The 18,211-nt window shown below is 36.5% G+C and overlaps 1 protein-coding gene across 2 annotated transcripts in view; it reads right to left on the bottom strand.

Annotated features, from left to right (window-relative positions):
- The window catches only part of SMC5 (structural maintenance of chromosomes 5), a 101,204-nt gene extending 83,580 nt beyond the window's left edge, over window positions 1-17,624 (bottom strand). For both annotated transcript variants that reach the window (XM_066257112.1, XM_066257111.1), the window contains exons 1-3: window positions 17,325-17,624; window positions 11,200-11,341; window positions 1,389-1,441 (exon numbers count right to left, since the gene is read on the bottom strand). In XM_066257112.1, the coding sequence (XP_066113209.1) occupies window positions 1,389-1,441; window positions 11,200-11,341; window positions 17,325-17,506 (377 nt within the window). In that variant the 5' untranslated portion in view covers window positions 17,507-17,624. The remainder of the gene's footprint in view (window positions 1-1,388; window positions 1,442-11,199; window positions 11,342-17,324) is intronic.
- Window positions 17,625-18,211: the final 587 nt, after the last annotated feature.

Below are 18,211 nucleotides of genomic sequence, written 5' to 3' on the forward strand. Positions count from 1 at the left end.
CTAAGCAGAAAGGAAAAATAACTTTATTTTGACTTACTTAATAACTAATGAGGTATAGTCTCTTTTTTATTTAGAAAAATTAATAGCCAATTATTTCAACTCAATTTGAGTAATTTATACCACACACTTTAACAATCATTATTACAATAAATTATCCTATACATTTAGCTCTGTCCCTATTTTCTCCATTCTGCTCCTCTTATTTTCTGAACCAATACCATGCTATCAATGGCTAGATAGTAAAATTTAACATCTGGTACTCAAATGTCTTATTCATGATTCTGCTTTTCAAAACCTTCTTGGGTTTTCTGGCACATTTATCCTTCCAGATGAACTTTAGAATCAACTTGTACACTTACCTGTTGAGACTCTTATTAGAATTATATCAAATTTATATATTAATTTTGAAAGGACTGACATGTTAATATTAAATTTATATTTTTAGGAACATAATATATTTCAACATTCATTCAGGTCTTGGTTTTTTATACTTCCATAAAATACTATTCATTATATTTTAATAAGGTAAATACAATCAAGTTTAGTTTTACTTCCATATGTGCTTATTTCTCATCTCTACATAAAAAATTTTCTAACCATTTTTTAGTAAAGAGACTATTTTCTCATATATTATAAAATGTAAGACTACAAGAGCTATTCCAGTTAAAAAAATTCCATGACTTTCTATAAACACTCCAAAAAAAAAAAAAGGAAAACGCCATTCTCTAAAAATCATCCAAATAGTATACATATTCATGTATAAAAGATTGAAAGTACATATATACACCAAGGAAGTCAACTATTTTCATCTTAAATTCTAATGCTTATCCACCAGAAATGTCTGCCAAGAGTGGTAAAAAGGTAACATCTAGGTGCGACGAAAAAGAATACTATAAGGAATTATGGATTTCTGTCATAAAGGAGGGAACAGAAAATGGTGCCAAGAACTTGCCATACATGAGATTCGCCAAATTATTAACAGAGGTTATTTCTAGAAGTAAAATTGTATCAAGAACGTCTTCATTTTCAACTTATACACTTCCATATCATTTGTATTTTTTGACAAGTTTTACTTTCAAAATCAGCACACAAATAAATTTATAAAAAATACTGCAATGTCATAATGAATATTTAACAGAGGTATATTTCTATTTCATTATCTCCCATAAACTTTCAATTCCCTAAGAAGCTTTCCAAAACAAAATTCTTAAAATTTAGGTTTTAAAGATGCATTAAAACACTTTATCTGAATCAAGTACTCTTAAAACATTTCCTATATTTATGTCATAATACTATATTATTATTCTTTTCTAAAGTCATTAGGAAAGCATTAACATAAACTAAGAAATTCTAGGGAAAAAAGTGGTTTCAGCACTTTTAATACTTACAATTCAATTTCAATCATGCCTTTGGAACACCCTCTCTTCACAAAAAAGCCAGCCTTAAAAACAAAACAAAACCAAAAAAATACAAAGTGAGCAGTGTGATGACATACCCAGGTTGATTTAGCAATGTCATTATTATTTGTCAGATCAAGATTCATCAATTACTCTGTATAAAAGGCCCCTTCATTGTTTTTACCCACAAAAAGCAGTAATAAAATTAGATACAATTTACTCAATCTTTTATATGCCAGACAACCTATTATAAAGCTCATGACAAAGTCAGTTAAGTGGCACAGAGCAAGGATCTGAACTCAGTAATCTGGCTCCAGAGCTTGTTTTCTTAGCCGCTATACCAAACACATTCTCAGAGAGAAAAAAGAAACCCGGGGGAAATAGGATAGTATCAAGATATTATCCCAATCTCCTTAATACCACTGGAAATTTCAACAGTTGCACAGATTAGATATTATTAACAACCACCCAGTATTACTCATCCTGTTATTAATGAGAATATAACTGCCACCAGATATTATTTCTAAAAAGAGCAATATACAGAATAAGTACAATTTAATTAAGTATAATTTATATACATATATGAGCATAAGCATGAAAACAGACTCTGGGCCTAAAAAAAATCAGATTGGATCTTAAATCAAGCTATAAGACACCTTGCAAATAATTATCTTTTTAACCCTTTGCGTAGTGAGTCTTTTTCATGCTTGCTGATCCCTAGGAGTAAGTTTTTTTCAAAAAATGAAATTAGTTCCAGTTACAGTTTTATTAACTTAAAATCATGCTTGTTTGATAACTAATTTATGGAAACAAGAAGAACATACATTTACCTTTTTTTAATGTTGCCTTACACATTTTTAAAATAAATCGATCGGACTCTGGCGGTTAGGAGTCATGAGGATGTACATGAATGTTCATACTACTCAAAGGATTAATAGTGGTAACAGCAGTGATGACAATTACAACCACAACATTTATTAAATGTTACTATATGCTGATGTGCTAAGCATTTTATATATAATTTTCTCGTTTACTACTCATGAGCAACCTTATGAGATATATATTACAATCCATTTTATAAGTGATGAAACTAAGTCCCAAAAAGATGGAAAAGAAAGTCTATCCTTGTAACCAAGAAAGTACAGCTTAAAGTTCAAGGAAGAGTACACACTTTAACATATACTGTCCAGGTTCAAACCTCAACTCAATCATAGATAAATTGTATGATCTTGGAAAAAGCAAAACCTTAACCTCTCTCTTTTAGATTCTTCATAATTAGGAAGAACAATGGCATTTTCAAAGGAGTGCCATCTGTACTAGCCTGCAGCAATTAGAATACTTGGAACCAATCAGAAGAAAATAAAACCATGAAGCAGTTCTTACTGTAAAGTGTGTGTGTGTGTGTGTGTATGAATTCTACCCAATATGATGGTGTTAAGTTTTTATATTGGCATTTAAACATAAATACAACATTAAAAATATTTTTGCTGAGAAAATGAGCAGTTACTAAATATATTTGTGGACATCCAAAGGTCTGCAATCTGTCATCTAAGAAACCGCATTCCTCAGCCTCCTTAAAAACCCCTTCATGTAAGGATTGTGAAGTGTCTTCTTTACAACAAATGTATATGGAAAGGTTGGTGAAAATTCTTACAGCCCAGTCTATTCTTACAGCCCTTGGAATACAACCCAGTAGACTCTTACACAGAAATAAGGGTTTAATAAATAACTTATGTCAATTAAAACCTATAGTATATATTACTATAGTACTTATAAAATTTCTGAGTTGGTCCTTGGAAATTATCTACTTCAAACCCCTTTATCTTTGAAATAAAAACAGAGATCTAGATGATTGACTAAAGTAACAAGGCTAATTACTGGCATAGTGGTATCTTTTCTACCTCATAAATGCCTCCCATATAGCATTAAGCACATATAAATATTTTGAATAGGTTTATTTATAAGGATATATGCCTCACTCTTGTAACTCCATATTAAAAGCCTGGCTAAGAAACTTGTAATATCATTTTGATAATACTGCAATGTTTGCAGTAGCTTTAGAAAAATGTAAAGAATCTTTTCAAGTTTTAAGAATATTTTACAGTGGGATAACAAATTACCTCTTAAGACTTTCTTTTTAAAATGTTTTTATATGAAATATATACCAAACAGTATATACAAACTTCATGTACTGTTTAAGGAATAAAATAACAGTATTTACCACCAATTGAAGAAACTGAACATTTAGTGTATCTTACACTCCTTGTATAGCTCACCACAACTGTATTCTTCTCTTTTCTCAAAAAGTAATCTTTGAGCAAATTTGTTGATCATACTTTCACTTTTCTTTAGTTTTGCTCTATAAATCTCTAAATATTAAATATATTTTTTCTCTAATCATTAAATATCATATATTATGCTTTTTACCATTCTATAAATAAACTCCTACTGCAAGATGATTATTTTTCCTTAAAATTAGTTTTCTGAAATTTAACCAATTATCTAAAGTTTATTTTCACTGTAATATATTTCAATTTTATTTGAGTTTACCAGAATTCACTGTAAACAATACTCCTATAAATTATTTCTATAATTTCACCTAGTATAAATGTATAAGAGTTCTAAGGTATCCAAAGACAGGATTTCTGAGTAACTGGGTATACCCATCTATAGATTTACTAGGTAATGCCCTTGTCATTTTTCAAGGAGGCTGCACAAATATATAAATATATTCCCACCGAGACGGAAGACTGCATCAGAATTCCAAATACCCCATATACTTGTAAGTACACGGAACTGCCAGAATTTTTGTGAGTCTGATAGATATACTGTGCCACGGTGAATCTGCATTTGAGATTCTTTCAATATATTTACTTCCTGTTTGAGCTGCCTCTTCTGGGAGACAACTGAGCATATCTCCCCCCCACCCATTTTTCTCCTGTGTTGTTACTGCTTTGCTTGTAATAGTCTAGATACCAGTCTCTTATTATACATATTACATACCTTCTCCTAATCTGTGGCTTGTCTTTTTCTATTAGGTATCTTTTGATAAACAAAAATTTCTTAATTTGCTTTTAGTTGAATTTATCAATGTTTTCCTTTTCTATCTATATTTTTATTTAAGAAATGTTTCTTTAACCCAAAGACAAAAGATACTCTCCTCTATTACTACCTTCTAAAATCGTTCTGGTCAATCACATTTACATCTTCAATCCACCTGAAATTATTTTTTGTTAAAGTGTGAGGACAGAACTCAATTTCCTTTTTTTCCCATCTGGAAAGCCAGGTGTCTCAGTACTATTTATCCATTTTCCCCTGCTCATTTACAATGTCAGTTCTGTCATAAACGAAGAGTCCACTAACCATGGCTTTGTATCTGGGCTTTTTATTGTTACATCATACTAGTCTATTTATATTCCTACACCAATAGGACAAATCTTAAATTACTGTAACTTTACCTTAAGTCTTGATATCTGAAAGAACAAATTACCCAATTTTCTATTTCTTTAGGAGTACCTAAGCTATTCTTTGGCATTTTGTTCTTCCATCTAAATTTCAGAGCCAACTTGTAATCTGCTATTGACAGTACTGGCATTTTGACAGGAATTACACTGGATATGCAGATCAGTGTGAAGACATTTTATATATTAAGTATTTCTGCCCATTAATACAGTGATTCTCTCCATTTAATCAAACTTTACTTTTTTAAATAAAATTTTATAATTTCTGCATGTAGGCTGTACATATCTTTTGTCAATTTATTGCTATGTAACTTGCATACTTTGGTTGCTATTGTAAATGTGTCTATTTTTAATTGCATTTTTCTGTCTGTCGTTAAAGTACAGATACACTACTTTTGCTGTACAATCTTATATCCAACAGTCCTGATAAAATTCCATATTAATTCATCAGAAAGCTTATCTAGTTTTTGTTGTGGTTTTTATGCAGACACTCATATGATCTGTGGTTGAGTTTTCTGTCTTTCTAACTTGTATCTTCTGTCAGCAGAATTTTCAGTACAAAGTTGAATATCCATGATGATAGGTAACCTTGACTTATTCCTGAATTTGCTATGTATTTTCATAGATATCTTTTTAAAAAATTAAGAAAGATCCTATCAATTCCTAATTTGCTTCAAGTTTTTAAATCACAAATTACTGTGGAATTTAATTGAATACTTTTTCTCTATCTGCTGAGATGACAATGCAGTTTTTCTTTAAAATATATTATGTTAATTTTTTCTAATGTTCACTCACTCTCTCAGGCCAAAAACAAATTTAATTTGGTCATAATGTTTTATGCATTTTCTTAGATCCAGCAGGCTAAAGTTTCTTCTTTTTTTTTTAATTTGTTTGCTTTAATATATATTCACGACTAAAATAGGCTTACAATTTACTCATCCTTTCCTTGACTGATTTTGGTACCTACAGTAATAATCTCTATGCAAAATAAGAAATTACTGCTGTTCAACTAATCCATAACTGTTTGGTGTTCTGAGAAAAATGTAACAGCTGATGTATTTTTTTCTAGTTAGAGTCAGTTCTGATCATTTCTTTAGTTATAAAAACCTATATATTCACTTTTTAAAATTTTTAAATTTATTGGCATAGAGTTGTTCATAATCTTCTCTTATAATCTTATTAAATCTCCACTACATTGTGGTAATGCCCCAGTGGTAATCATCAGGGCAGTTCATGAATACTTTTGTTTTCCTTCAAGCCCATGGTAGAATTGCAATTGCTCACTTTCTCTGATGCAAGTGGCCTTTTGACTTGCTTTGTCTAATAACATCTGAGTGGAAAAAACAGATGTCAATTTTTGGAAGAAATTTTGGCACTTAACTCCCTTCTCCTATGTGGCAATATGGAAGTATGTATTAAAATGACTCTATTTGCTCGGGTACCTAAGTGAACACAAAGGGCCTACACTAGATACCATATTTCCCCATGTATAAAATGCACCCTTTTTTTGAAAATTTTGGGGTCTGAAAACTGGGTGCATCTTACATAGTGGTTGTAGATTTTTTAACTTGCATTTCCCGCTTTTTCACATTTGTTTTTATTTTGTTTTATTGTTTTTGGTTTTTTTTACAGGGACAGAGAGAGAGAGGGATAAATAGGGACAGACAGGAATGGAGAGAGATGAGCAGCATCAATCATCAGTTTTTTGTTGCGAGACCTTAGTTGTTCATTGATTGATTTCTCATATGTGCTTTGACCGCGGTCCTTCAGCAGACCGAGTAACCCCTTGCTCAAGCCAGGGGTTACTCGGTGGTGAGCTTTTTATTTTTTTTCTCAAGCCAGATGAGTCCACGCTCAAGCTGGCGACCTTGGGGGTCTCGAACCTGGGTTCTTCTGCATCCCAGTCCGATGCTCTATCCACTGCGCCACTACCTGGTCAGGCTCGCATTTGTTTTTGCGCTCTTTGTTGAAGACAGTGATTCCTTATCAGACACAGATGAGGACAAGCTAATGAACGGGAGTTTTGATAATGATGAGGAGTTGTATGAATTTTATGATGAATAAAACGTGAGTTCAATAACTTTATGTAATACATTTTTTTTCAAAATTCAGGCCCCCAAATTAAAGTGCTCTTATACACAGGAGAGTCTTATACATGGGGAAACACAGTAAGTAGCAAGAGCAAGAATTAACCTTTTGTATTTTCAAACCACTTAAATTTGAGGTTTGTTTGGATCACTATGTAACATACCTTAAATATTACTTTTTTCATTCTTTATTTTTTGTTCCACACTTTACCTTCTCAGAAGTTACTAATTTCATTAGTTTTTCTGAAAGCAGTTTTTGATTTTGTGATTATATCACTGTTAATAATTTTATTAATTTCTGCTTGCTCTTTTCACTTTCTTTTAAGATGCCTTCTTTGACCTGTGTATAACACAGAAGTATATTTTTATTCCAAACAAATGGAAAACTTCTAGTTATCATCTTTCTATTATTATTTCTTTCTTAATAGCATTGTGGTCAGAGAATATGGTCTGTATGGTATCTATTCTTTGATATTTGCTTTATGGCTCAGTATATGATTTTTAGAAATGTCCCATTTATACTTAAAAAAGAATATGTGCTCTACAATTGTTGAGAACAGTGTTTATAACATGTACATTAGTTCAAGCTTAATTGCTGCTCTTATGTACAGGATACCTCATTTTAACACATTTTGCTGACCTTAATTTTGGCTTTTTGTTTCTTTTTTTACATATTGAAATTTTGTGGGGGGAAAAGATTATGGCTAGCTGAAAGGTCAGATGATGGTTATTATTATTTTTTTTTTGTATTTTTCTGAAGCTGGAAACGGGGAGAGACAGTCAGACAGACTCCTGCATGCGCCCGACGGGGATCCACCCAGCACGCCCACCAGGGGCGAAGCTCTGCCCACCAGGGGGCGATGCCCTGCCCATCCTGGGCGTCGCTATGTTGCGACCAGAGCCACTCTAGCACCTGAGGCAGAGGCCACAGAGCCATCCCCAGCGCCCGGGACATCTTTGCTCCAGTGGAGCCTTAGCTGCGGGAGGAGAAGAGAGAGACTGAGAGGAAGGAGAGGGGGAGGGGTGGAGAAGCAGATGGGTGCCTCTCCTGTGTGCCCTGGCCGGAAATCGAACCCGGGACTTCTGCACGCCAGGCCGACGCTCTACCACTGAGCCACCGGCCAGGGCCTGGTTAGCATTTTTTTAGCAATAAACTATTTTTTTATTAAGGTATGAACATTGTTTTTTATTAGACATACACTGTAATGCTAGTGCACACTTACTATATTACAGTATAGTATAGAAATACCTTTTATATATGCACTAGGAAACCCAAATATTAGGGTGAGTTGCTTTATTATGATATTTACTTATTGTGGTGGTTTAGAACTGAACTTTCAGCATCTCCAAGGTATACCTGTATTGTGTGTGTGTGTGTGTGTGTGTGTGTGTGTGTGTGTAAGAGAGAGAGAGAAAGGGAAAGAGACAGAAAAGTAGAGAGATAAAAAGTATCAACTTGTAGCTGCATTATTTTAGTTGTTCATTGATTGCTTCTCATATGTGCCTTGACTAGGGGGCTTCAGTGGAGGTATGCCTATATTCTTATTAATTTTTATTTGATTGATGTATTGATTACTAACTAATGGCCCTTCCACTGTGACTATGAAACTGTTCATTTCTAATTAACAGTTCTATTGATTTTGCTTATAAGTTTTAGAACTAGATTATGTTAATTCAAGTTGAAAACTCAACCTTCCATCAATATTTAATGATTATCTTTATCTCTAAAAGTATTTTCTGCTTTAGTCTATTTTGCCTAGTATTAATTTAGCTACGCCTACTTTCTTTTGCATATTTTTTTATTTATTCATTTTTAGAGAGGAGAGAGGGCGAGAGACAGAGAGAGAGAAGGGGGGAGGAGCTGGAAGCATCAACTCCCATAGTGCCTTGACCAGGCAAGCCCAGGGTTTCGAACCGGCGACCTCAGCATTTCCAGGTCGACGCTCTATCCACTGCGCCATCACAGGTCAGGCCCTTTTGCGTATTTGCCTGGTGTGGATTTTTTTTTTAATCTTTTTACTTTCAACTTATTTTAGATATGCTCATTACAAACAAAATAGTCTATTTATCTACTAACAGATTTCTCATTTAACAAGAATTTAAACCATTTAGATTACTGTAATTATATTTGCATGACTTTTTATACCATCTTATTTTATATTTTTTAATAATCTCATTTTCTATATTTGTTTCTTGTCTCCTCCTCTATTTTTAAGACTTTTCTGGGTTGTCTGAGCAGTGGTTTTTCCTCTCCTCTCTTTCTACCGTTTTACCCATCCTGTTTGGAAGATTTACAAAATTCAACTGTTTTAGTGATTTACTCTGGAAATTTTAAGATGTGTATTTACTTAATAAATTCTAAAATTAGTCAATTATCTTAACTTTCTACCAACAAACAAACCCATATATTTTAACTCTGATCACTTCCTTCCAGTTGACCAGAAATGGCAACAGTTAGTTCTATCCTGTTTGATTTAAACTTCACAAATTAGATATAAATTTTATTTTATAGTTTGCATACAATTTCCCTACTTGTTTATCATTTCTTCGCTCACAATTTCTTTTTACATCTCAGACTCCCCTTCTAGTACAACTTTCCTTCTTCCTAAAATAGTACTTTCAAAGTTCTTTTAGTGAGAAACTTTATTCTTTTATTTTCCTTTGCTTTACGATTCTGAGGATGTATTACTACTGTGTTTGATAGTCTGTAATTCATTACAATGAGTCTACTTGTGTATTTCATTTATACTGCTTCTTGAAAGCGAGTTGAAAATTTCAACATTTCTGGTAATTCTTACCTATCATGCCTCAATCTCAATTTTATTTTATCTTTCTCTTTATCTCTATATTGGATTTAAGAAAAATTTTCAAGTACTTTAGTTTACAAATGTGTCTGCTTTGTTGTTTTAACCATCCATAAAGTTTCTCTCTTCAAGTAATAAATTTTTATTTAAGTTTTATTTGATTGCTTTTCAAATTTACCTAATCTTTTGTTATTTATTCTTTTGTTCCTCCTGCAACCTTCTCTTATTTCATTAAACTAAATATTCCTAGTTTAAACTATTTACAAGCTCTGTAGGTCTGATTATGTAGTCTGCTATTTTTGTTAGCTCTTATTTTTGGTGATTCATTTCCTCCTATGTTTTGTAATTTTTAGTTATGGATTCATGAATTTCTTAGGCCTACATGTTTGAATTCTTTTGAGGACTGAAATGAAGAGGATTTATACTTGCATCTATCTGCCAACGCCCAGAGATATTACTAACTGGGACCACTCTAACCTAAGGTTACAATTTATGATATTTAGGTCATATAGGTAATATAAATTCTGACCCCAAACGTGTTAAGGCTTGTGGTTAAGAATTCTAGGAAGACTCTTTTTCTCTCCATTGTATTCAGAGTTAACAATGAAATAAGTAAATAACCCCACTGCCCATTCTAAGATATTCTTTTCTCTGCTACACACAGTGATTGGCTTCTAGTTTTATCTTCTAGCCTTTCACCACCAGCTTCAGGGTCCCCTATCTCATGGAATCAATTCAATCACAGGCTTTAAGGTATAAGAGAAGCAAATGCCCCTGGGGAAAACACTCCAGAGCTTGCTAAAAAATTTTTGGATTCACAATATTTTGTTTCTGTCACTGGCAAATTTACTCCCTTTCCACAAGCCCAGCAATACATTAAAAATTTTTTTAAATATCTATATACATATATATTTACAAAGACAGAGAGAGGGACAGATGGGAATGGAGAGAGATGAGAAGCATCAATCATCAGTTCCTCGTTGCGACACCTTAGTTGTTCATTGATTGCTTTCTCATATGTGCCCTGACCACAGGCCTTCAACAGATGGAGCAACCCCTTGCTCGAGCCAGCGACCCTGGGTCCAAGCTGGTGAGCTTTGCTCAAACCAGATTAGCCCGTGCTCAAGCTGGCAACCTTGGGGTCTCGAACCTGGGTCTTCCGCATCCCAGTCTGACACTCCATCCACTAAGCCACTGCCTGGTCAGGCAAAAAAAAATTTTTTTTACACTAAGAATTTCAAATATTAAGTACTTGGAGAATTCTTTCCATAAATAACCTAAAAAACTTCTAAAAATAGAAATCTCCAAGTTTCTCTACCTGCAAACTTCATTTATATCTAAGCAGTACATTTTTTACTATACCCAAATAACTGAGATAACAGAATTAATGTTACTAAAAGCAATTCACCACTTTGAATTTTTTTAAAAAAAAGCACTTATGTTAACTCACCTTATCTGCCCGTCCCATGAAAGCTGGTTTGCCTGCTAATCCAAGGCAAATGGCACACACAATGCTGGACTTCCCTGTTCCATTAGCTCCAATAATCATATTCAAGTGGGGTCCAGGACATACTTCACAGATATCATATGTTCTGAATTATAAAGAGATGAAATTACTAAGCAGAGAAGTGAAGAATATTTTCTTTACAAAAACAATTTTTCTTGCTTTACAGGCTTACACAAATTCCTTTAAAAGCCAGGCAATCTTACAAATTTAATGTTATTTAGAGGTTGTTAATAAACTAGAAGGAAAAATCAATTAAAAAATGAAAAATCTATCAATGAAAAAGTGAACAAAACAATCTACAATAGATGAACAAACAAACCAGAAAGACTCACAGATACAGAGAACAAACTGATGGTTGCCAGACTGTGGGAGGGGTGGGCGGCTGGGTGAAAAATGTAAAAAAAATAAGAAGTACAATTGGTAGTTACAGAATAATCATGGGGTGTAAAGTACAGGATAGGGAATATAGTCAAGATATTGTAATAACTATGTATGCTGCCAGGTGGATACTTGAATTATCAAAGGGATCACTTCATAAATTATTTAATTGTCCAACCACTATGCTGGAGACCTGAAGCTAATGCAAAATTATATTGAATATATATAATTGAATAACAAAATTTAAAAGCTAAATAAATAAAATCAGGAGAAAAAGATATGCCTATTTCAACTATAAGTCTGTTGAGTAAAGCAAATGTTGATATTATTTATTCTCTTTTAACAATTATAATACATGAAAGAATATCAAAGCTACTATACAAATAATTTTTTTTTTTTCATTTTTCTGAAGCTGGAAACAGGGAGAGACAGTCAGACTCCCGCATGCGCCCAACCGGGATCCACCCGGCACGCCCACCAGGGGCACCGCTCTGCCCACCAGGGGGCGATGCTCTGCCCATCCTGGGCGTCGCCATGTTGCGACCAGAGCCACTCTAGCGCCTGAGGCAGAGGCCACAGAGCCATCCCCAGCGCCCGGGCCATCTTTGCTCCAATGGAGCCTTGGCTGCAGGAGGGGAAGAGAGAGACAGAGAGGAAAGTGCGGCGGAGGGGTGGAGAAGCAAATGGGCACTTCTCCTGTGTGCCCTGGCCGGGAATCGAACCCGGGTCCTCCGCACGCTAGGCCGACGCTCTACCGCTGAGCCAACCGGCCAGGGCATAATTTTTTTTTAATTTCAGCCTGACCAGGCGGTGGCGCAGTGGATAGAACATCGGACTGGAATGCAGAGGGCCCAGGTTTGAAATCCCAAGGTCACCAGCTTGAGCGTGGGCTCATCTGGTTTGAGCAAGGCTCATCAGTTTGAGCCCAAGGTCACAGGCTTGAGCAAGGGGTCACTCGGTCTGCTATAGCCTCCTGGTCAAGGCACATATGAGAAAGCAATCAATGAACAACTAAGGTGCTGCAATGAAGAGTTGATGCTTCTCACCTCTCTCCTTCCTTCCTGTCTGTCTGTCCCTCTCTCTGTCTGTCATAAAAAAAAATTTTATGTCACCCTGGCTGGGTAGCTTAGTTGATTAGAACATCCTCCAGATAAGCCAAAGTTTCAGGTTTGATCCTCAGTCAGGGCAAATACAAAACTCGACCAATGAATACATAAATAAGTAGAACAACAAACTGCTGTTTCTCTTGCTCTCTCTTCCTTTTTTCCTAAAATCAATAATAAAAAACAAAAAATATATATACTTTATGTAAGAGAAGCCATGGCTCATTCATCTGAAATCTGTTTTCATTTGTTTTAAAATGCTTAATCGAAACTTTCCATATTCTAATATTTGAACAATCCAATTGAATTTTATTCTAATTAGAAAACTGAAGACATACATCAACCCAATGATTTCATAGTTAGTAATTTTTAAAAATTACATCGATTTCCTTAAATATGCTGCAGAGATTCACCCAAGCATACACAGTTCAGATAAAATTTATTACTATGGGAGGAAGCAAGAGTGCATCAACCAAAGTACTTCTCTAATATTCCCTGTGCCAGAAGCTGCATGCTGTCCAGCAATCAACCTGTAACAACAGCATCTAATCCTTAGTAGCTGCCAGGGACAGCTGTGGCAAAATGTGGAGCAAACTCCTGATTCAGACACTTTTCTAGCTTATCTTTGAATACCCTGAATTAAAATCCATAAATAATGTCCTATTCCCACAGCTGCCAACTAATTATCCACAGATGTTTTACTTGCTACTTATCTGTCAAATATAGGGTGGGGCACAGTTGTATAGAAAATCATGAAATAATAAATAATAATACAAGAATAAGCTCTGTTTCCCATACTCACAACTGTAAACCTATGTTTTAGCATATAAAAAATTTTAACCAAACACTTCAATGTTAATACTTAAATTAATAATAATGAACTGCCAGGAGGTAATAAAGAGAAAAACAGGTGATAGAGAAGTATTTTCTAGCAGGTTTCAACTCCACATCTCTACATAGTATCTATTTACTTTATCTTTTCAGATGCTTAGATCTGTTAGCAGCTGAGTCTTGAAGGAACCCTCTGTAATGGTTAAAATAAAACTAGTCTGGGACTTTCACACATCTGGAAAATTACATGACTTGAAACTTAATTAAATTTCCTGCTGTGAAATCTCTGTGCAACTGTCTTACTGAACTAGTGATGCAACTGATATTTAAGAAAACGATAAAAACACCAGTAAAAAGCATGAGAATTTTTGGCTTAACAATACATACATATAAATAAATAATACATATATATAGTATAAACAGCAACAGTTACCAAAAACAAAGCCTTTGTATTTAAAGAAATTAACTGTTTACTGCAAATTCCCTTTCTGTGAATCCCTTTTCATCTAAGCTCCCCCAGAAACAGCTACTGTCAAAGGTCCACCCTCCTGTCAGTCTATATACTTTATCTGGTATCTCAAGTTTGGCCTCAGATAGCAACCACATGCTGAAAGTCAGCCCAGATGACTTAAAAATGAAATTACCACTTCAATATAGATGTCCCACAACAGTTATCTCAAACACAAGACATTCAAAATGAGACCCAGCATCTTCATGTCCAAAACCATTCCTGTCATCTCTTAGTGAATACCATCATTCATCTCACTGCCTATATCAGAAACCTAGGCATTAGTTTGAATTAACTTTGATTCTACCATCTTCTTAGATGTGTGATTCTACCCACACAACTCTCCATCAATCACCAAATCATGCTAGCAGATATGCAAATCTGACATCATTTGTTAAAAGTTTTTTTTAAATAAGAGAAAAATAAGCCCTAGCTTCCCCTTTTTCTACCTCCTTCCCCTTTTCTCTAATCAGATTTCTAAATTCTACCTAAGATGAATTTTTTTCAGCCTAAAATCTTTCCCTCTGCTTCCAACCCCATTTGACTTGGTTTACTCATAGAAATCCTTTAAACGTCCTTTCACTGTAAAATAAAACCTCACCCATCTCTGTGCGATTTCCAGCCAGATTTTTTTCTCCTCTTCACATCCAAGTTTACTCCCTCACACCCATTCATTCTTCTATGACCTGCAAGTTTTCTTCTTCCATTGCTCCATCAGTCAAAGATTTTCCAATTTCTAAATGCAGGGGGCTCTTTTCAGTCCTGTTATCTGACGTCAACGTAGCAGATAATTTTGAAACACTTTTGCCTTGGCTTCTTTGATAATACTCTCACAGTTCTCTTACCTCCCTGAACAGTTAGTTCCTTCTAAGGCTGTGAATTTTTCTTCTGCTCACCCTTAAATGTTGGTATTCCTCCAAGACTCTGTGCTTGGCCTTCTATTCCTCAAGTGTATATTTCCTTTGGGGCAATCTCAAACATTTCTGCTACTTCAACAATCACCTATATGCATGAGTCTCAAATCTCTCACATGTTGACATTTTCCTGGTAACCTTCAGACACTTAAAATACTGCCTATATATAAAGTATAGAAGATCTCTTTGTTAGATGCTCCACAGGAAACTTCAAGTCACAGGATTCAAAAGGTGTTTATTATTTTCCCCAAATTGCTTCCTCTTCTGAAGAGCACCACATCTGACCAATTAGCCAATGCCACACTCTTTCCTTACCCACATATTTCACAATTAACCTGCAGCCAGATCTTGTCAAATCTCTTCTTTTCACTCCTACTCTCCACTGGTACCTATAGGTTCAAAGCCTGATCAATTCTTGCCTTCGTGTTGCAAAAGCCTTCTTGCCTGACCAGGCAATGGCACAGCGCACAGAGCATCAGCCTGGGATGCTGAGGACCCAGGTTCAAAACCCCGAGGTCTCCAGCTTGAGCACAGGGTCACCAGCTTGAGCATGGGATCATAGACATGACCCCATGGTTGCTGACTTGAGGCCAAAGGTCGTTGGCTTAAGCAAGAGGTCACTGGCTCAGCTAGAGCCCCCGGTCAAGGAACGTATGTGAAAGCAGTCAATGGACAACTAAAGTGATGCAACTATGAGGGAATGCTTCTTATCTCTCTCCCTTCCTGTCGGTCTTTTTCTCTTAAAAAAAAAGTCTTCTTGCCTCCATTCTTGCACTCTTTCTAAATCATCCTTTTACACTGCTTCCAGAGCAATATAAATCACATGCTGCCTGGCTGGATAGCTCAGTTGATTAGAGCATCATCCTAAAGCACAAGAGGTTGCCAGTTCGATCCCCAGCCAGGGCATATACAGGAACAGATCTGTGTTCCAGTCTCTCACTCCCTCCCTTTCTCTCTCGCTAAATTCAATAAATAAAAAAAAAATTTAAAATTAAAAAAAATCATATGCCATTCCCTACTTAAAATGCATCCTGGCTGCTTATAGAATAAAGGTGGAATTCCTTAACACAGTATACAAAGACCTCAACAGTTAGTTGCCTACCTCTTCAGTATCACCTATGTCCACATATTCACCACATCCTATGGTCCTAGCCTACTGATGCTTCCTAAATATAACATAACAAACTGTTGCAGGCAGTACCTTGTCTACAATTCTCTTTCCTTCTAAGACTTTTTATAACCGTACAAAGTGCTTTCTCACAGTTGTGGAAAATACTAACCACTTCAGCCTGTGTGCCCCCATGGCATAGTGATTATATATATATATATATATATATATATATATATATATATATAAATACATTATGGTGGGGAACTTATTTGATAATGTTTCCTGATCTGGATTCAAATAGTAATTCATCTCTAATACGCTCCGTAAACATGGGCAAATTAACCTCTGTGAGCTTATCTAATCAATGGAGATAATGCAGAGTTGTTGCGAGAAAAGAATGAGAACACTGTATAAATAAAGCACACACTTCTAGAACTGGCGATGATAGGTGTTTGAAAAACAATTGATGCTGTTATTGCGACTGTTTCCCCTGCATCACTCTGTGCAAACTTAAAAAACAAATCTTGATCAAATGAACTGTAAGGTGCTATACAAACATGGTATTTGTGTGAAAACATGCTACTAAATTCTAAAATGATTATTATGGTTATTAGTTGTCTGGAGGGAGAGAAAGGAACCTGGGAAGAAAAGTGGATTTGCAGGGGTAAAGAGTCTGGTTGTTGCGAGGCCCAACAGCTGAGAGCAAGGATTCATTTTCTTGTACCTTGCAACAACCTTCACCATCTTTATCCACCTGGAAACTGCCTGCTCCTTACGAACCTGCCACATCAACACTACCACTCTGATTTAACTGTTGATTCCGATGAGCCCCTAGGGCCCATAGTTTTAATTATAGGTTGTGTCCTTTCTCTGTAGGCCGTGACTTCCAGCGGACAGAGATCTAATCCCTACTACTTCCACTGCCCGGCAAATGACGCCTTCCAAAAACGCTGGTAGAAAACAAAACGACAACAACAACAACAAAAAAACAGACAAAATAACAGCGCATCACACAAAACACACCTAGCACAACAACACATACATCAATCTCCGCAGCCTACGAATCTTTATGGCGGTAACCCCGACCCAAATTCACGGCCAGACCCACAAGCCAGGCACACGTCTACCCAGACCCACGCGCACCCACGCACGCAGGGTGCGCCCCGGGCCCGCCCGCACCCTAGCCTCCCCGCCGCCACCGCCGCACGGCCTCGGCCACTTACAGGAAGTTCTCCATCGCGATGCGGACGATAGAGCCTTCCACAAAAGGTCCGGACGACGGCAACGACAGAGGCAGCGCCAAACTCCTTCTCTTGCTCGGGGCCTCCGAAGAGGGATCTCCTGGGAGAGTTCTCTTGGAGGCCAAGGCGCTCGCAGTCGATGTCTTTCTGCTCGAAGCCGCCATCCTGGCTTCCCCTCTGCTCCCCAGCGGCTCCAGTTCCCACTGACCTGCAAACCCGGCGACCTGACGCCACGTTCCCGCGCGAACTGCACAGCCCGCGACACCGCCAGCGAGCCCACCCCGCGCCTGCGCATTCCCGGCCCGGTGGCGTCAGCGGACACGCCCCGCCACGGACCTCTCGGGGTGGGCTCGGGGAGGAGTGAATGAAGGACTGGAGGGTTGCGGCTTTCGGACTTTCCTTTTTGTAGGTTCCTGCAATTTTCAGGCGGGTTTTTTGTTGTTTTTGTTTTGTTTTTTAAATTTAGAAATAGATGTCAACTTAGTTAAGTATTTGAAAGTCCTTTTAGCGGTCGAGGAAGCGGACGTTTGCAGTAGGACCTGGTTCGCTGGGGCAGGCTAAGGGCTAGGGCACCCTGGCAGCGAAGTGGGCGACGTGCGACCAACCAGTCTTGTGTGGATCCGCCCAAGTGCGCTCTTCGCCTTCTCAGTTTGCTTCCAGTCATGTCCCGGTGTCCAAAGAGAAAAAAAAGAAAGCTCTTCCAAATGACTATGCCCAAATGGCCCCTTAAAGCATCGTGCTAAACCTCCTGTGCTCTCCAACTTGTGGAAAGACTACACGCACTGATTCTTAACTGTTCACTCTCCACCCTCTCGCTCCACAAGTCCCTGTTAAGATTACCTCTTCCCGAGGTTTCTAGTAATGAAGGA

The sequence above is a fragment of the Saccopteryx bilineata genome, chromosome 2 (assembly GCF_036850765.1).
Source record: "Saccopteryx bilineata isolate mSacBil1 chromosome 2, mSacBil1_pri_phased_curated, whole genome shotgun sequence".
Taxonomy (NCBI): Eukaryota; Metazoa; Chordata; class Mammalia; order Chiroptera; family Emballonuridae; genus Saccopteryx; species Saccopteryx bilineata.